General features: G+C 45.8%; 1 protein-coding gene across 4 annotated transcripts in view; it reads left to right on the top strand.

The window, feature by feature from the left end:
* NCMAP (non-compact myelin associated protein) overlaps positions 1-19,507 on the top strand; it is a 36,408-nt gene that overhangs the window by 10,219 nt on the left and 6,682 nt on the right. For 2 of the 4 annotated variants that reach the window (XM_081055790.1, XM_081055789.1), the window contains one exon: positions 17,606-17,691. In XM_081055790.1, coding sequence (XP_080911916.1) covers positions 17,613-17,691 — 79 coding nt within the window. In that variant the 5' untranslated portion in view covers positions 17,606-17,612. Of the gene's footprint in view, positions 1-2,439; positions 2,584-17,605; positions 17,692-19,507 lie in introns of those variants that run through there. The other 2 variants (XM_081055791.1, XM_081055792.1) reach the window with 2 other exon arrangements.

The raw sequence follows: 19,507 nt of genomic DNA, 5'->3' as shown, positions 1-19,507 counted from the left end.
AATCTTATACTTCCCTTCCTGAATGTGCTCATCCCCAGCTGCTGCCCTTAGTCTTCACACCCACTGTTCCTCCCAGCTAGAATGTTGCTCTTCCCTTCTCCACCCTACAAAATCCCAGTAAAATAATAATAACAATAATAATAATAATAATGCTCATTCATTGAGCAGAAGCTGTGAAGTCGAGTGGTTAAAAGAGCAAACTCTGGAGTGTTCTGCCTGGGTTCCACCCAGTTCCACCCCTTTTGCTGGCTGTGTGACCAAAGGCAAATTCCTTAACCTCTCTGGACCTCAGTTTCTTCACCTGTAAGATGGAGATAGTGATACCCGCCTCACAGGTTTGTAATGGGATGAAATGAGTTATAAGATAAAAATATAAACTTATCTGTAAAGTTTTTATAAATGTGCTTGGCACACAGTGCTTATTAAATGTTTATTCCTATCGTTGTGCCCTCACAATGGAGCAGACTCTAAGTCAGATTCCCTGGGTTCACCACCCACCTCAGTGGGTGACCTTGGACAAGTTACTTAACCTCTCTAGGCCTCAATTTCCACATATAAAAATTTTAAACCATAAAATGTGTTCTAGTTAGGGTGGATAAGACAATCAAACATAAAGAATTTAGTAGAGGGCTGGGTACTTAGAACCAAGTAAATATGAACTATTCATAGATTACTGGGATTCAGACCCAGGTCACTGACACCACAGAGTGGTCACACAGTGCCACTCAAGGCAACCTGCCCTGCCCCCAGCCCTCTGCTCTGCACTCTCTCCCTGTCTGAGCTCCACAGCACTCAGGGCCTTAGTGTCTTAGTGTCACCCCTGCATTGCTGTGGCAGCTAGAGGTGGTGGGAAGGCACGAGCCAGATGATCTGGGCGTGATCCTTGCTCATGCTGAGTTCGGCCAGCGATTATTGAACACACACTCCTCATTCATTTTAGCCAGTTATTTATTTCATTCAGCGACTATGCGGTCACACTTACCATGTGCCAAGCAGTGCTTGGGGTGCTAGGGATTCAAAAGGTGAATTAAAACCGACACAGCCCCTGCACTCATGGAGCTCAGAATCTGGAGTGGGACACAAACCGTTCATCAAATGGAAGATGCTAACTGCAAAGCAGTGGTGAGGGAAGAACACGACGCTGTCAGCGCACAGCATAGGCATTTGAAGTAACGCTTGGGTGAAAGTATCATAAGTGTCAGTAGGTGAGGCAAGAGTGTTCTGGCATATGCAAAGGCCCTGTGGCAGGGTAGGAAGGCCTGACAGGGCTGAGCTCAGGCAAGGATGAGACTGGAGGGGTCTACAGGCTCCAGAATGTGTGGGACTTTTTCACCATCATATGTTCCAGTTTGAGATAGACTTGAGGCCCCTCCAAAATATTTTAATTTCTTTTAAAATTGAGGGAGGAAAATCCCCAACTTTTTTTTTGGAGGAGGGGATGTTTCAATTTTTTTCTCACACCAGAAAAAAGAATGTTTAGCGCCCATGAAAATTTATTATGGTGGGTGGGGTCCCCAAAAGTCATGATGTGGCCCTGACCAGTTCTTCATTCGAGGATATTTATTGCGCAAGGTACTTTCTATCAGTTCTTATTTGATCCTTACAATCTTACCTAATTACACACAGACTTTCTTTTTTCCTCAGATGAGGAAAATGAGGCCCGTGGAGGGTAAGTAAATTTCCCATGACAGTGAGTTTAGAGGTAACAGATGTGGGATTTGAAACCAGGTTCAACTGACTCCAAACCCTTTTCTTCACTACACCACACTATTTGTAAGTTTATCATTTTATTTATTTGAGTCCCCACAGTATAAGGGTGGGACAATCACCCCCATTTTAAAGCTGAGGAAACTGAGGCCTGGACAGGAGAAGGCGGTACCTTGCTCACAGTCACTTGGCTAGTCAGTAAGGGAGCCGGGAACTAGCCCCTTCTCCTGAACCCTCTCTCCTGCCCCGCTGCTCTGTCCAGAGTCTTTCCTGCCCCCCTATTATCTCCACCTTCCACTCTCACTATGGCCACCCTTACCCCTACCACCCTACACCCTTTTGTCAGGTTTCCCAGCCCATAGAGGGGCTGCTTAGGTCTGTGAAACATGTACATCCCACTTCTTAACAAAGCTGGGGCTGGCACTGCCACCAGAGAGGGAGGGGAGAAAAGAGGAGGCAGTGGGCCAAAGTGAGAGAAGGTTTAAATGAAACCTTGGGTCCCCCAGACAAACATCCCTCTGTATCTCGGGGCCTATTGTGACTGGCCGAGGGCCAGCTCTCACCGCGGAGGCTTGAACGGCTGGGATGGTTTCTCCACCTCCTGTCCTCGGCAGTCCAGCGCCTGCCAGGCCTGAGCTTGGGCAGGAAAGGGGAAGGGTGTTTCTCTGAAATGGAGGGTGTGGGAGGCAGGCAAGCCTTGGGGAGGGTGAGGGGCCAGGTTCTGAACCAAACATAGAAGCTGGGAGAGTCACAAGATGGAAAGAGCTTGAGGGAGAGGTCACTGGGCCACAGCTGTGCATTTTGCAGGAGAACAAACTGAAGTCCAGACAGAACAAGTGACTTTCCCAAAGGTCACAGAGCAAGTAAGTAGCAGAGGTAAGACTTGAACCCAGGACTCCTAACTTCCAGCCCAGGGTTCTTGCTCCCCACATCAGGGCTCTCTGGGGGGGTTTCCGTGGTGACTGTTAAACAGGTGAGATGATGAGCTCCATAGACCAGGACCTTGAGACTCAAAGTAAGAACGTCACATGTTAAGATTATGGAGTACTAAGTTTCCTAGAATTTCATATTCAAGTGCAGATACTTCAGACAGAGTTTACATCCTTCACTCATTAATTACAAACACGTTGAGGTTAACCAAGCCCTTGGAAAAGGTGGAGGGAGTTGCAGAGTATCCAAAGCGAGACCACTGAAAGGTCAGTGTTAGAGATAAACTTAGATTATCAGATAACCTGGCGTTGGTCTTTTTTTTTAAGGAGGGCGCAGCTCACAGTGGCCCACATGGAGATTGAACCAGCAACTTTGGTGCTACCAGCACCATGCTTTAACCAACTGAGCTAACCGGCCACCCAGGCCTTGGTTCTTAATAATAAGCAGCTACCCAAGAGCACCTGGTTCCAAGGAAATTGCTGGCGCTCATTTATGTTTGTTTTTTCCCTGCACTCCCACACCCAAATTTTCCCCCAGAATTTTACAGTTGCCTTCTCCATGGTGTACAAAACTCAAAATACCTACGTATTCTTGCCTTAATAGGTGGTAATTAGAAGTAACTCAGGAACCTCAGTCTGTGCTTTTTAGAAATTCAGTGCAATTACATCAGCAAAGTGATTGAAAGGAAAGCTAAGGGGGAAAACACGGCCAGGTGGGATCTCACATCTCACTCACCAGCTGGTGTTCCTTCAGGTTTTGTTTGGTTTTGTTTTTTTCAGTTTCAGGTGTACAAAGCAATGTACTAGTTAGACATTTACACCCCTCACAAAGTGATAACCACCCCCCCCACCCCCCAAAAATCTACCACCCCTTTGACGTATATAGGGGTGGTTTGGTATATAGTGGTGGTTTGATTCTTGCTATTGTTGTTACTGATCTTGTTTTGAATGAATCAGAAAGGAGTTCTCCAAAACTCACCAAATAAATTACTAATGAAATTTCTCTCTGCATCCCCCTGGGTGGTCTTGCTGGTCCTCAGTTTCCCCATTTGTAAGGAGAGAGCTGTACACTTAGTAGTTTTCAGACAGGGTTCCACAGTATTCTGTGATCACAAGGTGTTGCCCCCAAGGGCTAGCACAGAGGGTGTGGGGAGTAGTGAAAGATATTGTGGAGAAAAAGGGAGGAGTTTAGTTTTTCTATCACATTCATTCCCCAAACTCCAATAGAAAAGTAGATCCCTTTACAGTCTGGACCAAACGTCAGAAAATCTACTGTTTCATTTTTTTCTTGGATGGTGGAATCCCTTTGCACCTCCCTCCTTCCCCCAGTGGGATTGGTCACCACCAGGTTGTTCCAGGGCACTGCTGGTCCCTGGATCCTGTGCCCTTCTTGTGCTTGGTTTTCTCATCCACTTGAGCAAGGCCTATCATTTAGGAGCTTCCTGGGAAAAGGTGCATGGGGTGGAGTGGATTTTTAAAAAAATCCTTGCATGCCCCTGGGGGACAGAGCCAGGAGTACAGTTTCCAGGCTCTCGCCCTTGTGGAAAGGTGGAAAGGTGTTCACTCAGGTAGTAAATGGCCATCAACTGTGATTGGATGGCCATCAGCTGTAACCAGTGAGCCATTGGACACTAATATAATTGCCATGGCTACGCTAGCAAAAAATGGGGGCTAGCAAGAAGATGGTGGCTGAGCTAGCAAGCGTGGATTGCAGTTTGCAGGGCGGATTGCAGCTAGCAAGTGGGGTTGGTTGGTTGGTAGAGAAGCAGACGGCAGGTTGCAAGTCATGTGGCTCCTGCTTCCTGTTCTCCAACACAGCTGCCAGTGAGACTATAGTGGTGTGACTCCCCTATCTATGGCTCCGTGGGTGTTCCTTTTTGGCCTCGCCATATCCTGCGTTCTTATGTGGGGAGCGGGACCAGAGACCCCACATGCCACCGTGCATGACAGCCCCAAAATGCCATCCTTGTACCTTTCACTCAATATTTAGTTTGGCTGGCTGGACATGTATAGGCTGGACATGTACAGCAAGCCACACTTCCGAATTTTGGAGAGTTGTCTCAGAGCTTCTAGTGCTGCTGCTGTCAGATCCAGTGCCGTTCTGATTTCATCTGATTGTTGATTCTTTGTACTTGACCTTAGAAAAAAGAAACAAAAATCTATGGACATGTGTGGGATATTCTCTTCATGCCCTGTGTTCTGAAAGGTTATGATGATGAGCTTGTCTCTTTTATTCATTGTCCTGGGGACTCAGAGGGTCCTCTCGTTGTGAAAATTCATATCCTTCATGTCTGGGAAAGTTTTAGGTATTATTCTTTGATAATTTCCTCCCCTCGATTTTCTCCATTTAATCACTTTTGGAATTCTTATTAGGACGTTGGACCTCCTGGAGTAATATGTTTTCACCTACTTTATCTTTTTGGTTCCACTTTGTGAGACACTCGATTATTTTCCCACCCTTCTATTGAATTTTTTATTTCTTTTGTCATTTTTTAAATTTCCTAGTGCCCTTTCTTGTTCTCAGAATATTCTTTTCTCACAGCATCCTGCTCTTGTTTTATAGGTGTAGTATCTTATCTCTCTGAGGATGTTTTCTTCTGCTCTATATATTGTCTCTGTTTGATTTGAATGCCTCCACCTGTTCATTTGTTTTGTTTGCTAACCCTTCATCATGTTTGAGGCTTTTACCCACAAAGGTCTGCTGACCCTTAGCTGTCTGTTCCTAAGGCACTAAAAAGCTCATTGAAAAAAAAAGTTAGGTTATTTCAGTTGGTTAGAGTGCGGTGCTCATAATACCACGGTTGCCAGTTCGATCCCCGCATGGGCCACTGTGAGCTGCGCCCTCCTTAAAACTAAATAAATATATACTTACCTGGCGGGGGAGATACCATGATCACGAAGGTGGTTTTCCCAGGGCGAGGCTTATCCATTGCACTCCGAATGTGCTGACCCCTGCGATTTCCCCAAATGTGGGAGACTCGACTGCATAATTTGTGGTAGTGGGGGACTGCGTTCACACTCTCCCCTGAAAAAATTGAAAAATAAAACTAACTAACTAAATAAATAAAATAAATGAAAAATGAAGTACTGAAAAAAAGTTAATGAGAAGCTCTGGATATGGGGACTGGCTTGTCAACTAGCGACTTCCCCATTGGCTAATTGGCAGGAACCTGGCCTTTTCATTGGAGAATCCTCTAACATCGATCAGTGTCTGTCCCTTTGTTTTCTTTGGCTTCTCACCCTCCCCAGAACCTCCTCTCTAACCTCCTGCCAGGAGGTTAAGACTGGCTCTTGGAGTTCTGGCAGCCCAGGGGGTTAAGAGGAAGGGGTGAACCCTGCAACAAGGATTTAGATTTTCCCTCAGCCAGAGATTAACCATGCCTTCGGCTAGGTCCTTCTCCCCCTTAGTCTCAAAGTCAAATGTGCATATGAATGGCCTGGGGATCTTGCCAAAAGGGAAGTTCTTATCCAGCAGGTCAATTCTGAATTCCTAACAAGGGCCTTGGAGTTGCCACTGCTGCTCATCCCAGGACCACACTTCCGATGGCCAGGCTCTAGGACAGCCAGGGTCCAACAGAACTTTATGCACTGGTGGACACGTTCTAGACCTGCTCTGACCGAGAGGGAAGCCGCAGGTCACAGTGGATGTTAGCACTTTAGATGTGGCTAGTGTGACTGGGGCACTGAGCTTTTAATTTTATTTAATTTTAATTAATTTTTGTCTAAGTGTAAATGGCCACATGTGGTGGTCCTCTTGAGCAGTGCAGGTCTACCTTCTGATTTACTCTGCAGCGTGTGAACTTGGCATATTCTTTTTTTTTTTTTTTTTTTTTTAAGATTTTATTGGGGAAAGGGAACAGGACTTTATTGGGGAACAGTGTGTACTTCCAGGATTTTTTTCCAAGTCAACTTGTTGTCATTTCAGCCTTAGTTGTGGAGGACACAGCTCATCTCCAGGTCCAGTTGCCGTTTCTAGTTGCAGGGGGCACAGCCCAGCATCCCTTGCGGGAGTGGAACCGGCAACCTTGTGGTTGAGAGGACGCGCTCCAACCAACTGAGCCATCCGGGAGCTCAGTGGCAGCTCAGCTCAAGGTGCCGTGTTCAATCTTAGTTGCAGGGGGCGGAGCCCACCATCCCTGCGGGACTCAAGGAGTTAAACTGGCAACCTTGTGGTTGAGAGCCCACTGGCCCACGTGGGAATCGAACTGGCAGACTTCGGAGTTAGGAGCAGGGAGCTCTAACCGCCTGAGCCACCAGGCGGGCCAGCCTCGAACTTGGCATATTCTACGGTGTGGAGGAAGCTTGTGGCAGGGAGGACCCAAGGAGAGGATGGAGCTGAGCTGCAGATTCCTCAGTATCCTGACCTTTGGTGGCATCTGCTGCCACTCATTCCTGAGTCTTCCTTGGGTTTTGTCAGTGGGATCAGTTTTTATTGATTTCCTTAGTCTGCAGGTTTGGACCTCGGCCTTTTCCAGGCTGCTACGTCACACTCAGCCATCAGCTCTTCTGGCTTTCAAACCTGGATTGGCCTCTTGAGTCCTGTGGTTGTCTTCTCTCCTTTCCCTTTGGCCTCGTGGATTTCCGTGTTTTGATTCCTCTGCTGTCATTTGTGAGGGGTTTCAGGAGGAAGCAGAGATGAATGCTTATGTTCCATCTGCTATGTTTAACCAAACGTCCCTCCTGCATTTTTTTCAAAGAAAAAAATAGATCCCAAACTTTGTTTCTCCCAGGATGAGGCAAACCTGAATTTATCCTTTTTACTTGTCATTTTCCCATGCGCCAGGAGATTCATCCCCAAGTCACTGCAGAGCCGGAAGGCTCCTGGAGGAGCTCAAAGGCTCTGGTTGTCCGGGGAGGGGAGAGCCTGGCTAACCCACACAATGTGGTTTACCTGTTCTGTAACAGGATGGATGGGCTCCTGAAGGTGCCAGGTAGCTGAAGGGCATCCTTACACACTAGAACGGAGCAGGGAGTGGACTTACAACATTAGAGACCTTCTAAGCCCTTAGCAGGGAGGAGATTTGGGAAGGAAAATCTGAGGATGGTTACCAGTTCACTGGGCAAATAAACCCCACAGATGGGACAGGATCCTTGCTGGCGGGGACTGGGGTGCGGTGGTCCTTCAGGACAGGACGGATACAGATGTATGTAAAGTTAGGTTGGAGGTAGCTGCTGAGGCTTGCTGGGCCCTGCTGGGCCCAGGGAAGGAACCAGGCCTGCCCGGTAGCATTCTGAGCCCACTCTCCACACCCCTGCTGCAACTGGCCCAGTGTCTCCAGGACTCTGTCTGCTCCCCTCTCACAAGACTTCTCACGTGCACCTTCTAGATCAGTACTAGTGCCTACCACTCCCGGGATGTGTCTGATCCACCACAGTGCCCCCCACAGTACATGCCTACGGGTTATGTCTATTCAGGCAGGGCAGAGGAGGCAGGAGTGTGTTAAGAGTACAAACCCTGGAGTCAGACAGATAAGAATCTAAATCCTATATGTTAGGCTGAATCCTGCTTCCCCTACACACACACACACACACACACACACACACACACACACACACACACACGAAGTTATCCGTATCGGAATCCCCCAAATCTGTGACTGTGTTACCTTACATGGCAAAAGGGACATTGCAGGTGTGATTAAGGATCTTGAGATGAGGAGATTACCCTGGATTACCTGCGTGAAGCCAATGTAATCACAAGGTTCTTATAAGAGGAAGGCAGGAGAGTTAGAGAGGAGATGAGAGATGATGGAAACAGAGGTCAGAGAGAGAGAGAGATAGGAAGATGCTACATTGTTAGCGTGAAGATGGAAGTGGAGGAGGGGCCACAGGCCAACGAATGCAGGTGGAATTCCTGCAGAAGCTGGAAAAGACAAGGAAACAGATTCTCCTCCAGACCCTCCAAAAGGTAATATGGCCCTGCCAACATCTTGGTTTTAGGCCATTGAGACTGATTTTAGACTTCTGACTTCTAGAACTATAAGAAAATTAGTTTGTGTTGTTTTAAGCCACTAAGTTTGTGGTAATCTTTTATAGCAGTGATAGGAAACGAATACATCCTAGCTTTGTCATATATTAGCATGAGACCTTGGGCGAGTTACCTAACCTCTCTGAGCCTCAGTTCCTTCATCTGGAAAATAGAGATAATATGTGTGAGGAAATATATAGGAGACACTTAGCATGATGACCAGTGCATAGTAAGCCCTTGATAAATGGCAGCCATCGTGTTTGGGGTTGTTATCACCATCATTGTCATTACTGATTGTCTATCCTCAGACGTAAGTACAGACTGGATATTTCCCTTCTTGTCTAGATTTTCTTGGGTGGAAAGGATAGGAAACTGTCAAGAGACCAGGCTATTCTACTATGCTACCAGGCTAATTCTACTCCAGGGGTTCTCAACCAGCGGTGATTTACCTCCTAGATATCTGGAGACATTTTTGTTTGTCACAGCTAGGGGGTGCTACTGGTATCTAGTGGGTAGAGGCCAGAGATGCTGCTAAACATCCTGCAATGCACAGGACAGGCCCCCAAACAATTATCTGGCCCAAATGTCAGCAGTGTCATGGGTGAGGAACCCTGCCATGCTCTGAAGGTTTGTTGAACCTCTTGGGACTCTGAATATCAACAGGCAGACAGAATAGTGAGCAAAGTCCTAGCCTAGCAGGGCCACTGCCCCTTGGAGTGTCCCAGGAATATTGCTTACCTCCTGGTCGGCTTGGAGGCAGAAGATCTGAGTTTGAGACTCACCTCCTCCCCTCACTTGTTATAAGACTGAGGAAGTCACTTAACCCCGCTGAGCCTCCATTGCTATCAGCAAAGTGGATAAAAAGACCCACCTTGTACTGATTAAATGAGAAAACATGTGGGAGCACAGAGCCTAACACTTTGTCAGTGTCCCCTTAAATGTTAGATCCCTTCCCTTCCTGACTAGAATGTCAAGGTGGAATTATTTGCTTCTGACATATTCATTTAGGGGCATAAACTCTAACTGTGCCTTTTTTCCCTTTGGGAACAGTGGGACCCCTGGAGATTTACACAGGAGCTCAGGTATAGTTTGAGGACCCTTATGAGCTTGGTGTGGGCCCAAAGACCGAGGGGCAAATGGAAGCCACAAGTCACATTGCAGCTTTTGGTCAGATTCAAGCACGACGCCCACAGGTCTCATCTTCCCACTGACTCTTGGCACAGCCTGTGCCACCCTTTTGGCACTAGGCAAAAATCAGCCTTGTGACCACTTTCATCTGGGATTTTTATTTATAATCTTAATAAGTGGAGCTTAGATTTGCATGTCTTGGGAGCTCCTTGAGGCACCTTTCTTTACAATGTGGGCCATAAAAACCAGAAACAAAGGATGTTCAAGGCAGAATTTGGCAGAGAGGGTAAATAAGACTTCATATGTGGTGAGCCTAGAACCCAGACTTCCAGATCTTCAGGCCACTCCTTTTTCATAGAACATCCATATGATATTGATTAGGCACCTCTCTGTGATCAGTGCTGGGCTAGACATGAGAGAGGATGGTCCCCAATAATTATTTTTTGAAGGAAAGATTCTTTTTTTTTTTTTGCTATTAAATGCATTTTATTTTTTTTATTTATTTTCATTTTTTTAATTAAATTTATTGGGGGTGACAATTGTTAGTAAATTTACATAGATTTCAGGTGTATGATTCTGTATTACATCATCTATAAATCCCATGTGTGTTCACCACCCAGAGTCAGTTCTCCTTCCATCACCATATATTTGATCAAGATTCTTAAAGGAAACAATTCCATTTCTCATTTGTTTTGAGCTCTAAGGAAGTGACCCCCACAGCCCTTATTTAAGTCCTCTCAGTGCCAGGTACATGGTGAGTACTGGTTGAATGAATGACAGGGCAAACGGACAGAAGAACAGGTGGGAGGTAAATGTGCGTACAGTGGATGGTGGGTGGGTGTGTGAACAAATGGGAGGATGCAAGAATGGGTGGATAAATGAAACAAGAAATGTGTTCACTAATTTCTGGGAACCAACCACAAGAACCTGTATTCGGCATGCGATTGTGTATGGCCCCAAGTTCAAGGGAGCATTAAGCCAATTCAGACCCCACCTTTGAAAGCTGTGACACACAAAGGCAGGGCAAATGGAATAGGGTAGCTGATGTGGAACCCAACAGGAATGGAGAGTGTAGGAGGTGGCCATTTAAGATTCAGGCAGACTTGGATTACGACCCAACAGAGTGTTTGGAGGCTTGTTTCAAAGCATCCCGCATGCACTACTGCTGCCAAGTCAAAACCCGTCTGTGGAGTTCTCTTCTGTTTGTTCCAGTCTCAGCTGCCTTTCAGGAAGGATTCCTGCCTTCCGGCTAGAAATGCTCTTCTCTCTCCTCACACCCCCTGAGGGAGTATCTACAAAGAAAAACGAGCTTTTGGAAGATGCTGGTTCTTGAGTTAAGGCAACCCTGGTCTCCTGGTTCTCATCCCAAGTTCTGAATCTGTAGCTTGCGCATACCCTGCCCACCCAGCAGCCCCTGCACCCTACCAGTCCCGTTAGGATTTTCACCTTCCTGGGGGAGGTGAAACCCTCCCCCACCTCCCCTGGGGGAGGGTTCACTATTTCCTCAGTAGAGATGAAGGAGAGGGTCGAATCCTGCAAAAGTTATTGTGAATCCCTCCTCAGCCACTCCTTTGGACACCATGCTTTGTGGTCTGGCTCCCTGACTCCCTGTTCAAAACTCAGTTGGAACAAATGCAGCAAACATTTGACCAGGTGGAGCTTAAGCTCCAAGAACAGAAAGGAGAAGACAGGTTGGGGACAAAAGGGAAAGGAGAAAAGGGCCTGAGAACTGACATTCACTGATCACTGGCCATTCACCAGGCACTGCACTGGGTAGTTATATCTCATTTATTCTCACACCTCCACAAAAAGGTATTAACCCTGTTTTAGAAATGAAAACGCTCTCCAATGTTCATTGCAGCTTTGTTTACGGTGGCCAAGACATGGAAACAACCAAAATATCCTTCGATAGATGAATGGATAAAGAAGTTGTGGTACATATACACAATGGAATACTATTCGGCGTTAAGGAAAGATGATATAGGAGCATTTGTGACAACATGGATGGATCTTGAGAGTATAATGCTAAGTGAAATAAGTCAGACAGAAAAAGCAGAGAACCCTTTGATTTCACTGATATGTGGTATATAAACCAAAAAGAACAAGACAAACAAATGAGAAACAAAAACTCATAGACACAGACAATAATTTAGTGGTTACCAGAGGGTAAGGGGGTGGGGGGTGGGAGACGAGGGTAAGGGGATCAAATATATGGTGATGGAAGGAGAACTGACTCTGGGTGGTGAACACACAATGGGATTTATAGACGATGTAATACAGAATTGTACACCTGAAATCTATGTAAATTTACTAACAATTGTCACCCCAATAAATTTAATTTAAAAAAAAAAAGAAATGAAAACGCTGAGGTCTACAGAAGTGGCTCAATTTACAGAGCTGATCAGTGGCGAGGTCAAGATGAAAACCCAGGTCTACCTGACCCCAAAGCTGTTGCTGGAACAAGAGCTCCTAGACAATGTGCTCTGTCACAATACCGTCTCCTGAGGGTCCACATCAACAAGGTCAAAGCTAACAGGAATCAATGCAGAGCCCACACTTAAGTTCAAAAAGTCATTTGTCCAAAAGCATAATGGAGACCTAGTTACCTGGCAGCCCCTCATCATAATATTGTTACCATTTATAAAGCAGCCCCTATTACCTTACATTTCCATAGCATTTTGCAGTTTAGAAAGCCCTTTCACTTACTAATTTTAGGGCTTTGATTACCATAAATAAGCATAAGAAAAAGTCTGAAAAGGGTTTGGGGGCATATCAACAGGGTGTGTATGAGTAGGGTGCTGTGGCCGCCAGTAAAACTAATGAGCTATTTGTTTACATTAATCCAGTGTAATATCAGTGGGGTTTATGCACAGCCACTGTGCTGAATATATTACATGTTTTCTCTCATTTAATTCTCACAACAAACCTCTGGAGTTTTTTATTTCTGTTTTACAGATCAGAAAACCCAGGAGGTGATAAAAGTTGACCATAGTCACACAGCTAATAAATAGTAGAAATCAGGCTCGGGGCTGTTAAGTATCAAGAAAAGTCTCATTTCAGGCCCCGTCTGGAGTCATGTGTCTGGTTTGGGGTGCTGTATTTAAGGGAGGCACTGACACACAGGACTATTACCCTGAAAATTGTCTGAAGGAGATGAGAATATTTATCCCAGAGAAGAAAATCTTCAGAGAACATACAATTGCCATTTTCAAGGGCAGAAAGCTTCTCTACTTAGATCTCCTGTGGGATCCCGGAACATTTACCAACCATTTGTAGATTGGTTGGAATATTTTGTAGTTTGGTTGGAATATATCTACCAATCTACAGAAAGATACTACAACCAACTGCTATCGCCACCTATTGGTGAGAAGTAAAATGGAAGTGCTGATCACCAGCTACCATCACCGTTCCATCCTTGGAAGTTTGAGTTTCACCTTTCATACTTTCAAACCTGACAGTTGTCATGTGTAAGAGACAGCAGATGACTTGTGGGAAGTGACTTCAAACCAAGGGGTGAAAATCTCAAGGAGAGACATTTTGGTTCCAACATGGAGGTTAATTTTCTGTTAATTAAAACATCCCAATAACTCACGGGCTGCTAGGGAGTAGTGAAGTTCTTGTCTGTGGAAGAGACCAAGCCATGCTGAACCTCCCATCTCTCAGATGATTGGGAGAAATTGATGTCATTGTTTTGGTGGGTCCAGGGCATTCATGGGTTACCTACTCTGAGTTACACTTGGCCATTTGAATAGGGGTCGGTTGGGTTTGACAGTGTCTTTGTTGTCTTATCCAGGAATAATTTTTAGGTTAGGTCAGAAGGAAGGAGGGTACCACTGAGGCAGAGCAATAGGGGGGATATTTTGGACAGGTGGGTCTGGCAACATTTATCTTCTAGATATGGCTCTTACACTTGACCAAGGGACACAGAAGGGTGGCTAAAATGGTCATGACCCACATCACTTCCCAAACTGACCTCCCACTCAAGGTCATTTGTAAACAACCCACAGTACAATAGTTCCTTGTAGATTCTGTAAATGTGATTAAGGCTCTGCTGAAGAGAGAGGTTCAGAGTATGGCCCAGGGCAGGGGCCAGTCAGGTAGGACCAGTCAGACTCAGGGGCCTGAGTGAAGGGCCCTGGGTCTCTCTGCTGCGTCCCAGACTGTGTGCATTTTCCTATCAAAATCCAACACTGATTTGAGCCCTGGGTGCTGGGCCATTTCTACTTCGTGCATTCACTGGGAGGATGTATGGAAAAGGGGCTGTGGAATCAAATAGGCCTACCTTGAATCCTAGCACAGCTACATATTCTTAATAGCTTAGGTTGATTCACTCTCTTCTGAGCCTCAGTTTGCTCATCTGTAGAATGGGCACAGTGATTGTATCTTCCTTACCAGCTAGATATGAGGATTAAATGAGAACTCCCACATAAAGCACTGAGTGCAGTGCCTTGCACATAGCTGTTTATTATTATCATTATCGTTATCATCATTATTAAATTAACCTCTATCAGAGAAACCAGCCTCACCCTCCTTGTACACTACCCCCTATTCTATAATGATGGACCCTGGTCACAGGCAAGCTAGATACTGAAATCCCCCTACTGGACCTCACTTGGTTAACAAGACTTGCTGGGCCCCCACACATGAAAACACCCACATCTTTGGCCATCGCTGTTCCACCACCCTCCCTCCCACCTTCTCTGATGTGGCAAGAACAGAGATATAATTGAGAGCCCTCAGTCCTGAGATGAGGCAAGATATGCTCTGAGATTGCTCACTGTTCTCTAAGAAGAGTGGCTGGGCTCATCTGAAAGGGAATCGCACCTGGAACTCAGGAGGTTCCCAGGAGCCATCCTGAAGGATTTGCTGAGAGGCCTGTATCCTGGTGGCCTTAGGTGGCTGCATTACTGGTCAGTGTGTGTCTGTGTGCCTGTGCGTGTTTCTGTAGTGACTTGTCACAGACCCCCGTAGATGTGTACCAGGGGCAGGGTGGTGCAGTGGGAAGCATGCAGGCTTTGCAGTTTGCAGGGCCTGCTGATATGCCAGCCCTGCAGCTTCCAGTCTGTATGAGCAGGGAGTCAGTTTTATAGGGTCCTCATTTGAAACATGGGGAGAAGAAAACCTATTTTACAGGCCATTTGCTAATTAAATCGAAGTGTGGATTAAAAATACCTGGCACTAGGTCTTGCCACATGGCTGGCGTTTGGATGGTGGCTTCTGTCATTTTTGTGCATGTTGGTTTAATGACGGATGTGTCCACAGGCAGGGTTTAGCTTGTCCAGTGATTATGCCCTGTCTCTCTCACTAAGTGACCCTTGATTGGCGGCCACCTATTTGCCTCTCTTTTCTGTTTTTTAAAAGGAACCGGAGAAAGCATTCCTGGTGAGTCTTCTCAGCTTGATATTGGTGGGGATAGAAGCAGATGGTTTAGGCAAATACATGTTAAAATTCTTTATGTGCAGGGATGGGGAACAGTGGCTGGGGGGTGAGGGGCAGCACCTCTCCGTGGGGGTGAGGGGGGAAACTTTCACTCCATATTCTCATATTGGTTCATACGTACTTATTTTTATAGAAAGATTTTTTTCTTATTTAGAGCTCCAGAGCCACCACTTTCTAATTTAACTCAGCAAATATTTACTACTACCCGCTATACCACTAAGAGCAACCATTTATTGAGCACTTAAAAGCACTTTCCATGCTTAACCTCTAACCCTAATCTCCCTTGGGAAGAAAAGCTGCCTCATTTAACAATTGAGCAAAGCAAACTGGGAGAAGTTCAATTACTCCCTCAAGTACTTCCCCTGCCAAAGGTGAGAGCATCCAGATGCTTTATCAGGGGTGGGTTGGAGGATATGAAAAAGAACGAGAAACAGCCTCTACCCTCAAGGACCTGACAATGAATATGGGACATGAACTGCCAGACAAAGCAAGTGAGATACACGCTGTGGTGTGTTCTTTGCAGAGCGCTGCTGTAGGAGTGTAGAGGACAGACTGGCTAATTCTGTCTGGGTGGGAGTCTTCCTGGGGTGACTGAGCTGTGTCTTGAAGGATGTGTTGTTCATTTTGCAGGGGGAGCGGGTAGTGGAGCATGGCCGACCGGAGCCTGTTTGAGGCAGTTGGGACACAGGAAGCCCAGCCAGGAAGAAAAGTTGGCCAGTGTGGGGAGTTCAGAAGGCAGAGCTTCGGGGGACTCCTTGCTGGGAGTTCTGAGGATATGCTCTTTGGGAGGAAGGGACAGGCAAGAGCTGGAGGTTTCAGGCAGGGCCCTAGGCTTGAAGACCAGAGGAAGTGAAGGCGGAGCCCATCCTGTGGACTAACGGTTGGCCACAGAGGGTCGTTCTGAGGCTGCGGCTCCTGTGGACAGGGCTGGCCACGGCCACCAGAGACCCCAGCTTGGCTGCCGTTGACCTTACCCCAGTGGAGGGGTGTTTCCATCAGGAGCTGGGAGGGTGGAGACACTGCAGTCCAGAGGTGAGGGCTCTCGGGAGAGGCCCACTGTGGGCACCTGGGGAGGCCACAGCCTGGGCCAGCCAGCCCAGAGACAGCAAAGACCAGGAATGAGGGGGGATGATGGAGTGGTTCGTTATCATAGCAGTTTGGCATCGGTTGGTATGAGAAGCTCAAAGCCTGGAAACTGACAGTTGAAATGGCCCATGAAGGGCTTTCGCTCCATTCAGAAGATGGAGCGATTGTGGTGAGGCCTTATGGCTTCTTAGGGTTACAAATAGGCCTGGATCATTCTTCTCTTGGTGGAGATCCTTCACCAACCTCCAAATTGTCAGCAGCTGGACTAAAAGCTTGGCCACTCTGAAGCAGAGAAGCGAAGCCTGCTTTGTTTCCCTTTTTTTCTTGATGCCCGTAGTTCAGAACATTTCTTTATAATATCATTGAGCTTAGAATATAATTCTTAGTGGGGGAGCTCAACATCCGTTCTGGTGGCGTGACATTATATTAATGGCAAACCCCTGGCTCATTCCTTGCATGGAAGATGACACGATTGTGAATTTTGATTCCTACTGGTGTGCAGGGAAAACGGAATATGTTTGAGTCCACGCTCTACGTCTTCCTAGCTGTGTGACTTTTGTCGGTTCACTCAACCACTCTGAGCCTCAGGTTGCTCGGAGGCAAAGTGTGGATGATTGAGAGAATTAGATGAGTTGATGTAGTGTCCGAAGGAACCTGGGACATAGTAGACGCTCACCACACATTAACTCTCTTACCTTCGAGGGCTTTGAGCAACCTGGTATTCGTTCTCCCTCCTCTCACCCCCAAACCACACCTGTCCTTCAAGGCCCATTCAAACTGATCTCCTTAAAGTCATTCTTCACCACTCAATGGTTCGTGTCACTGATGACTTAAAAATCATAGTTAATTTTTTTCATCGGCTTCCCCCCCCCCCTTAGAACATAAAACTTTTGAAAGCAGGAACACCATTTCCGGCATCGTGGCGGGGTAACGAAAGGCCCACTAGCATGGGAGGCAAACATCCTGGGTTAAATCCTACTAGGTAAACTTGGGGCTCCATGTAGCTTTGGGGGCTTCAGTTTCATCCCTCAAATGATAATAATAACCTCCTTCACACCGTTTCTAGAAGATCGATTTAGATCTTCTGCATGAAACCTAATCAGGAGGAGTTTAATAAATATTGTTGAATGGAATTTATTTCAACTGCTTTGAAAAATGAAGGTCTTTACAAATGTCAGACATTATTTTTAATTCCCCATAATAAAGGGCCCTGTATTTAGTTGCTTCTAAAAGAAACTGAAGGCTTGAATATTCTCCAATCATCCAGATAAAGGCCAAAAGAAGCATCACGCATTGATTATAAAGCTTACTCTGATTCGAAACAAAATTTCATCTTTATTCTTACCAGGATCGAGATGACCACAGCCACTCCTTTGGGGGGTACCACCTTCTTCTCACTGAACGTGACCAGAGAAGAAGACTTTCTGTACAAGAGTAAGGTCAACTTGGCTTGGTGCTGGGGGAGGGATGGTGGGAAAAGTGTCGCAGTCAGCTCCTGGTGTAGAGGTCAAGAGCTTGGCCTCTGTAGAAAGACTGCCTGGGTCTCAGTCTCACTTCTGCCGCTTGCCAACTGGGTGACCTTGAGCACTTGACTCTACCGTTCTGCACCTGTTTCCTCATCTAGAAATGGGGATATTAATGAAGCTCCCACATAAGGTCAGTGTGAGGACTAAAAGAGATAATCCATGTAGCGAGTTCAGAATAGCCTAGATGCATGCTAAGTACTTACTGTATATTTTTATTATTACTATTATTTTCATTAGGGATTTTTGGGGTCTAGAGGACAATGGAAATTTGAATCTTTTGTAAGATGTCCTTAAATGAGTCACCTTAAAGTGTAGCTACTTTCATAGTATTTTTGCCAGGCAAAAACATCCATCAATTCACGAAGGAGTCACTGAAGGTAGGTGGGAAGAGTTAGCGCTGGGGAGACGTTTGCCAGGAACAAGGGACCCCCGGGAGGAAAAATGTGAGGAGCACTCTTCAGAAAACCAATTGATTGTATTAGGGAAAGTTTCAGTCCATTTCAGTCGTCTCAGCTGACTTGGTATCTACCTCTATGAATGGAGCAGACCTCCCAATGCACATGGAGCGTTCCCCCAGTGACAAACAGGCTATGGCACTGGCAGGATGCTGGATTAAGGGCAGGGCATTTCTCTTCCATGGAGACTCAGAAAGGGTTGCTCTTGGGACAGGGTCCCATGTGTTAGCTCACTCCTTGCTGGGTGGGGAGACCTGGAGAGGCCTGCTGAGGTATGTCTACCAAGAGTAGATAGAATCCCTGTCAGCAGCATGGGAATAATTCTGTTTTTATTTAACTGAAAGTAATGGTTCTCAACTAGGCAATTTTGCCTACCTAGATAAAGTTATCAGATTTAGCAAGTGAAAATACAGAATACCCAGTTAATTTGGACTTTAAGATGAACACTACATTTTTTAGTATAAGGATGAGCCATGCAGTATTTGAAACATACTAAAAAATTATTCATTGTCAGAAATTCTAATTTCAATGGTTATCCTGTATTTTACCTGGCAATCCTACCACCAGGGTACAGGCGGCAATGTCTGGAGACGTTTTTTGGTTGTCATGGCAGGGGTGGGAAGAGAAGTGCTACTGTTATCTAGTGAGTAAGGCCAGCGATGCTGCTAAACATCCTATAATGCACAGGACAGCCTCCCACAAAAAAGACTTATCCAGCGAAGGTTGAAAAACCCTGAACTAAACTATCATCACTGGGCTCCCCAGGAAGGAAAGAAAAACAAGTTACTCCATGATGAATTCCCAACCCTTACTTCTTTTCTTTCAAGTCTTTCTTCCTATAAATATTACACAAAGTGTTTCTTTTTTTAAGTAAACCTTTTATAAAAGCATTACATATATTCCAAAAGAATGTACAAATCCTAAATGCCCGGATGGATGAACTCTCACAAAATGAACACACCTGTGTAACCAGCCACGAGAACAAGTCCAAGTGTCCCTTGCAATCATATCTTTGACCCACCCAAGGGAACCCACTATTTTGACTCTACCACCAGAGATTCATTCTACCTGGTTTTGAACTTTACATAAACGGAATCACATCATACATTACTTTTTTGTATCTGGCTTCTTTTGCTCAGCATTACATTTGTATGCACATATTTTAATGGTTGCAACATAATGTGTATATATGTATTTGTGGACATGTATGTAATATCATATTGTACTTTGTACATATCATTTAAATTATACTATAATATCTCATGGATT

This window comes from Rhinolophus hipposideros (assembly GCF_964194185.1).
Source record: "Rhinolophus hipposideros genome assembly, chromosome: 8".
Classification (NCBI taxonomy): domain Eukaryota; kingdom Metazoa; phylum Chordata; class Mammalia; order Chiroptera; family Rhinolophidae; genus Rhinolophus; species Rhinolophus hipposideros.
The sequence above is the reverse complement of the archived record's forward strand: the minus strand, read 5'-3'. Positions and strand labels throughout refer to the sequence as shown.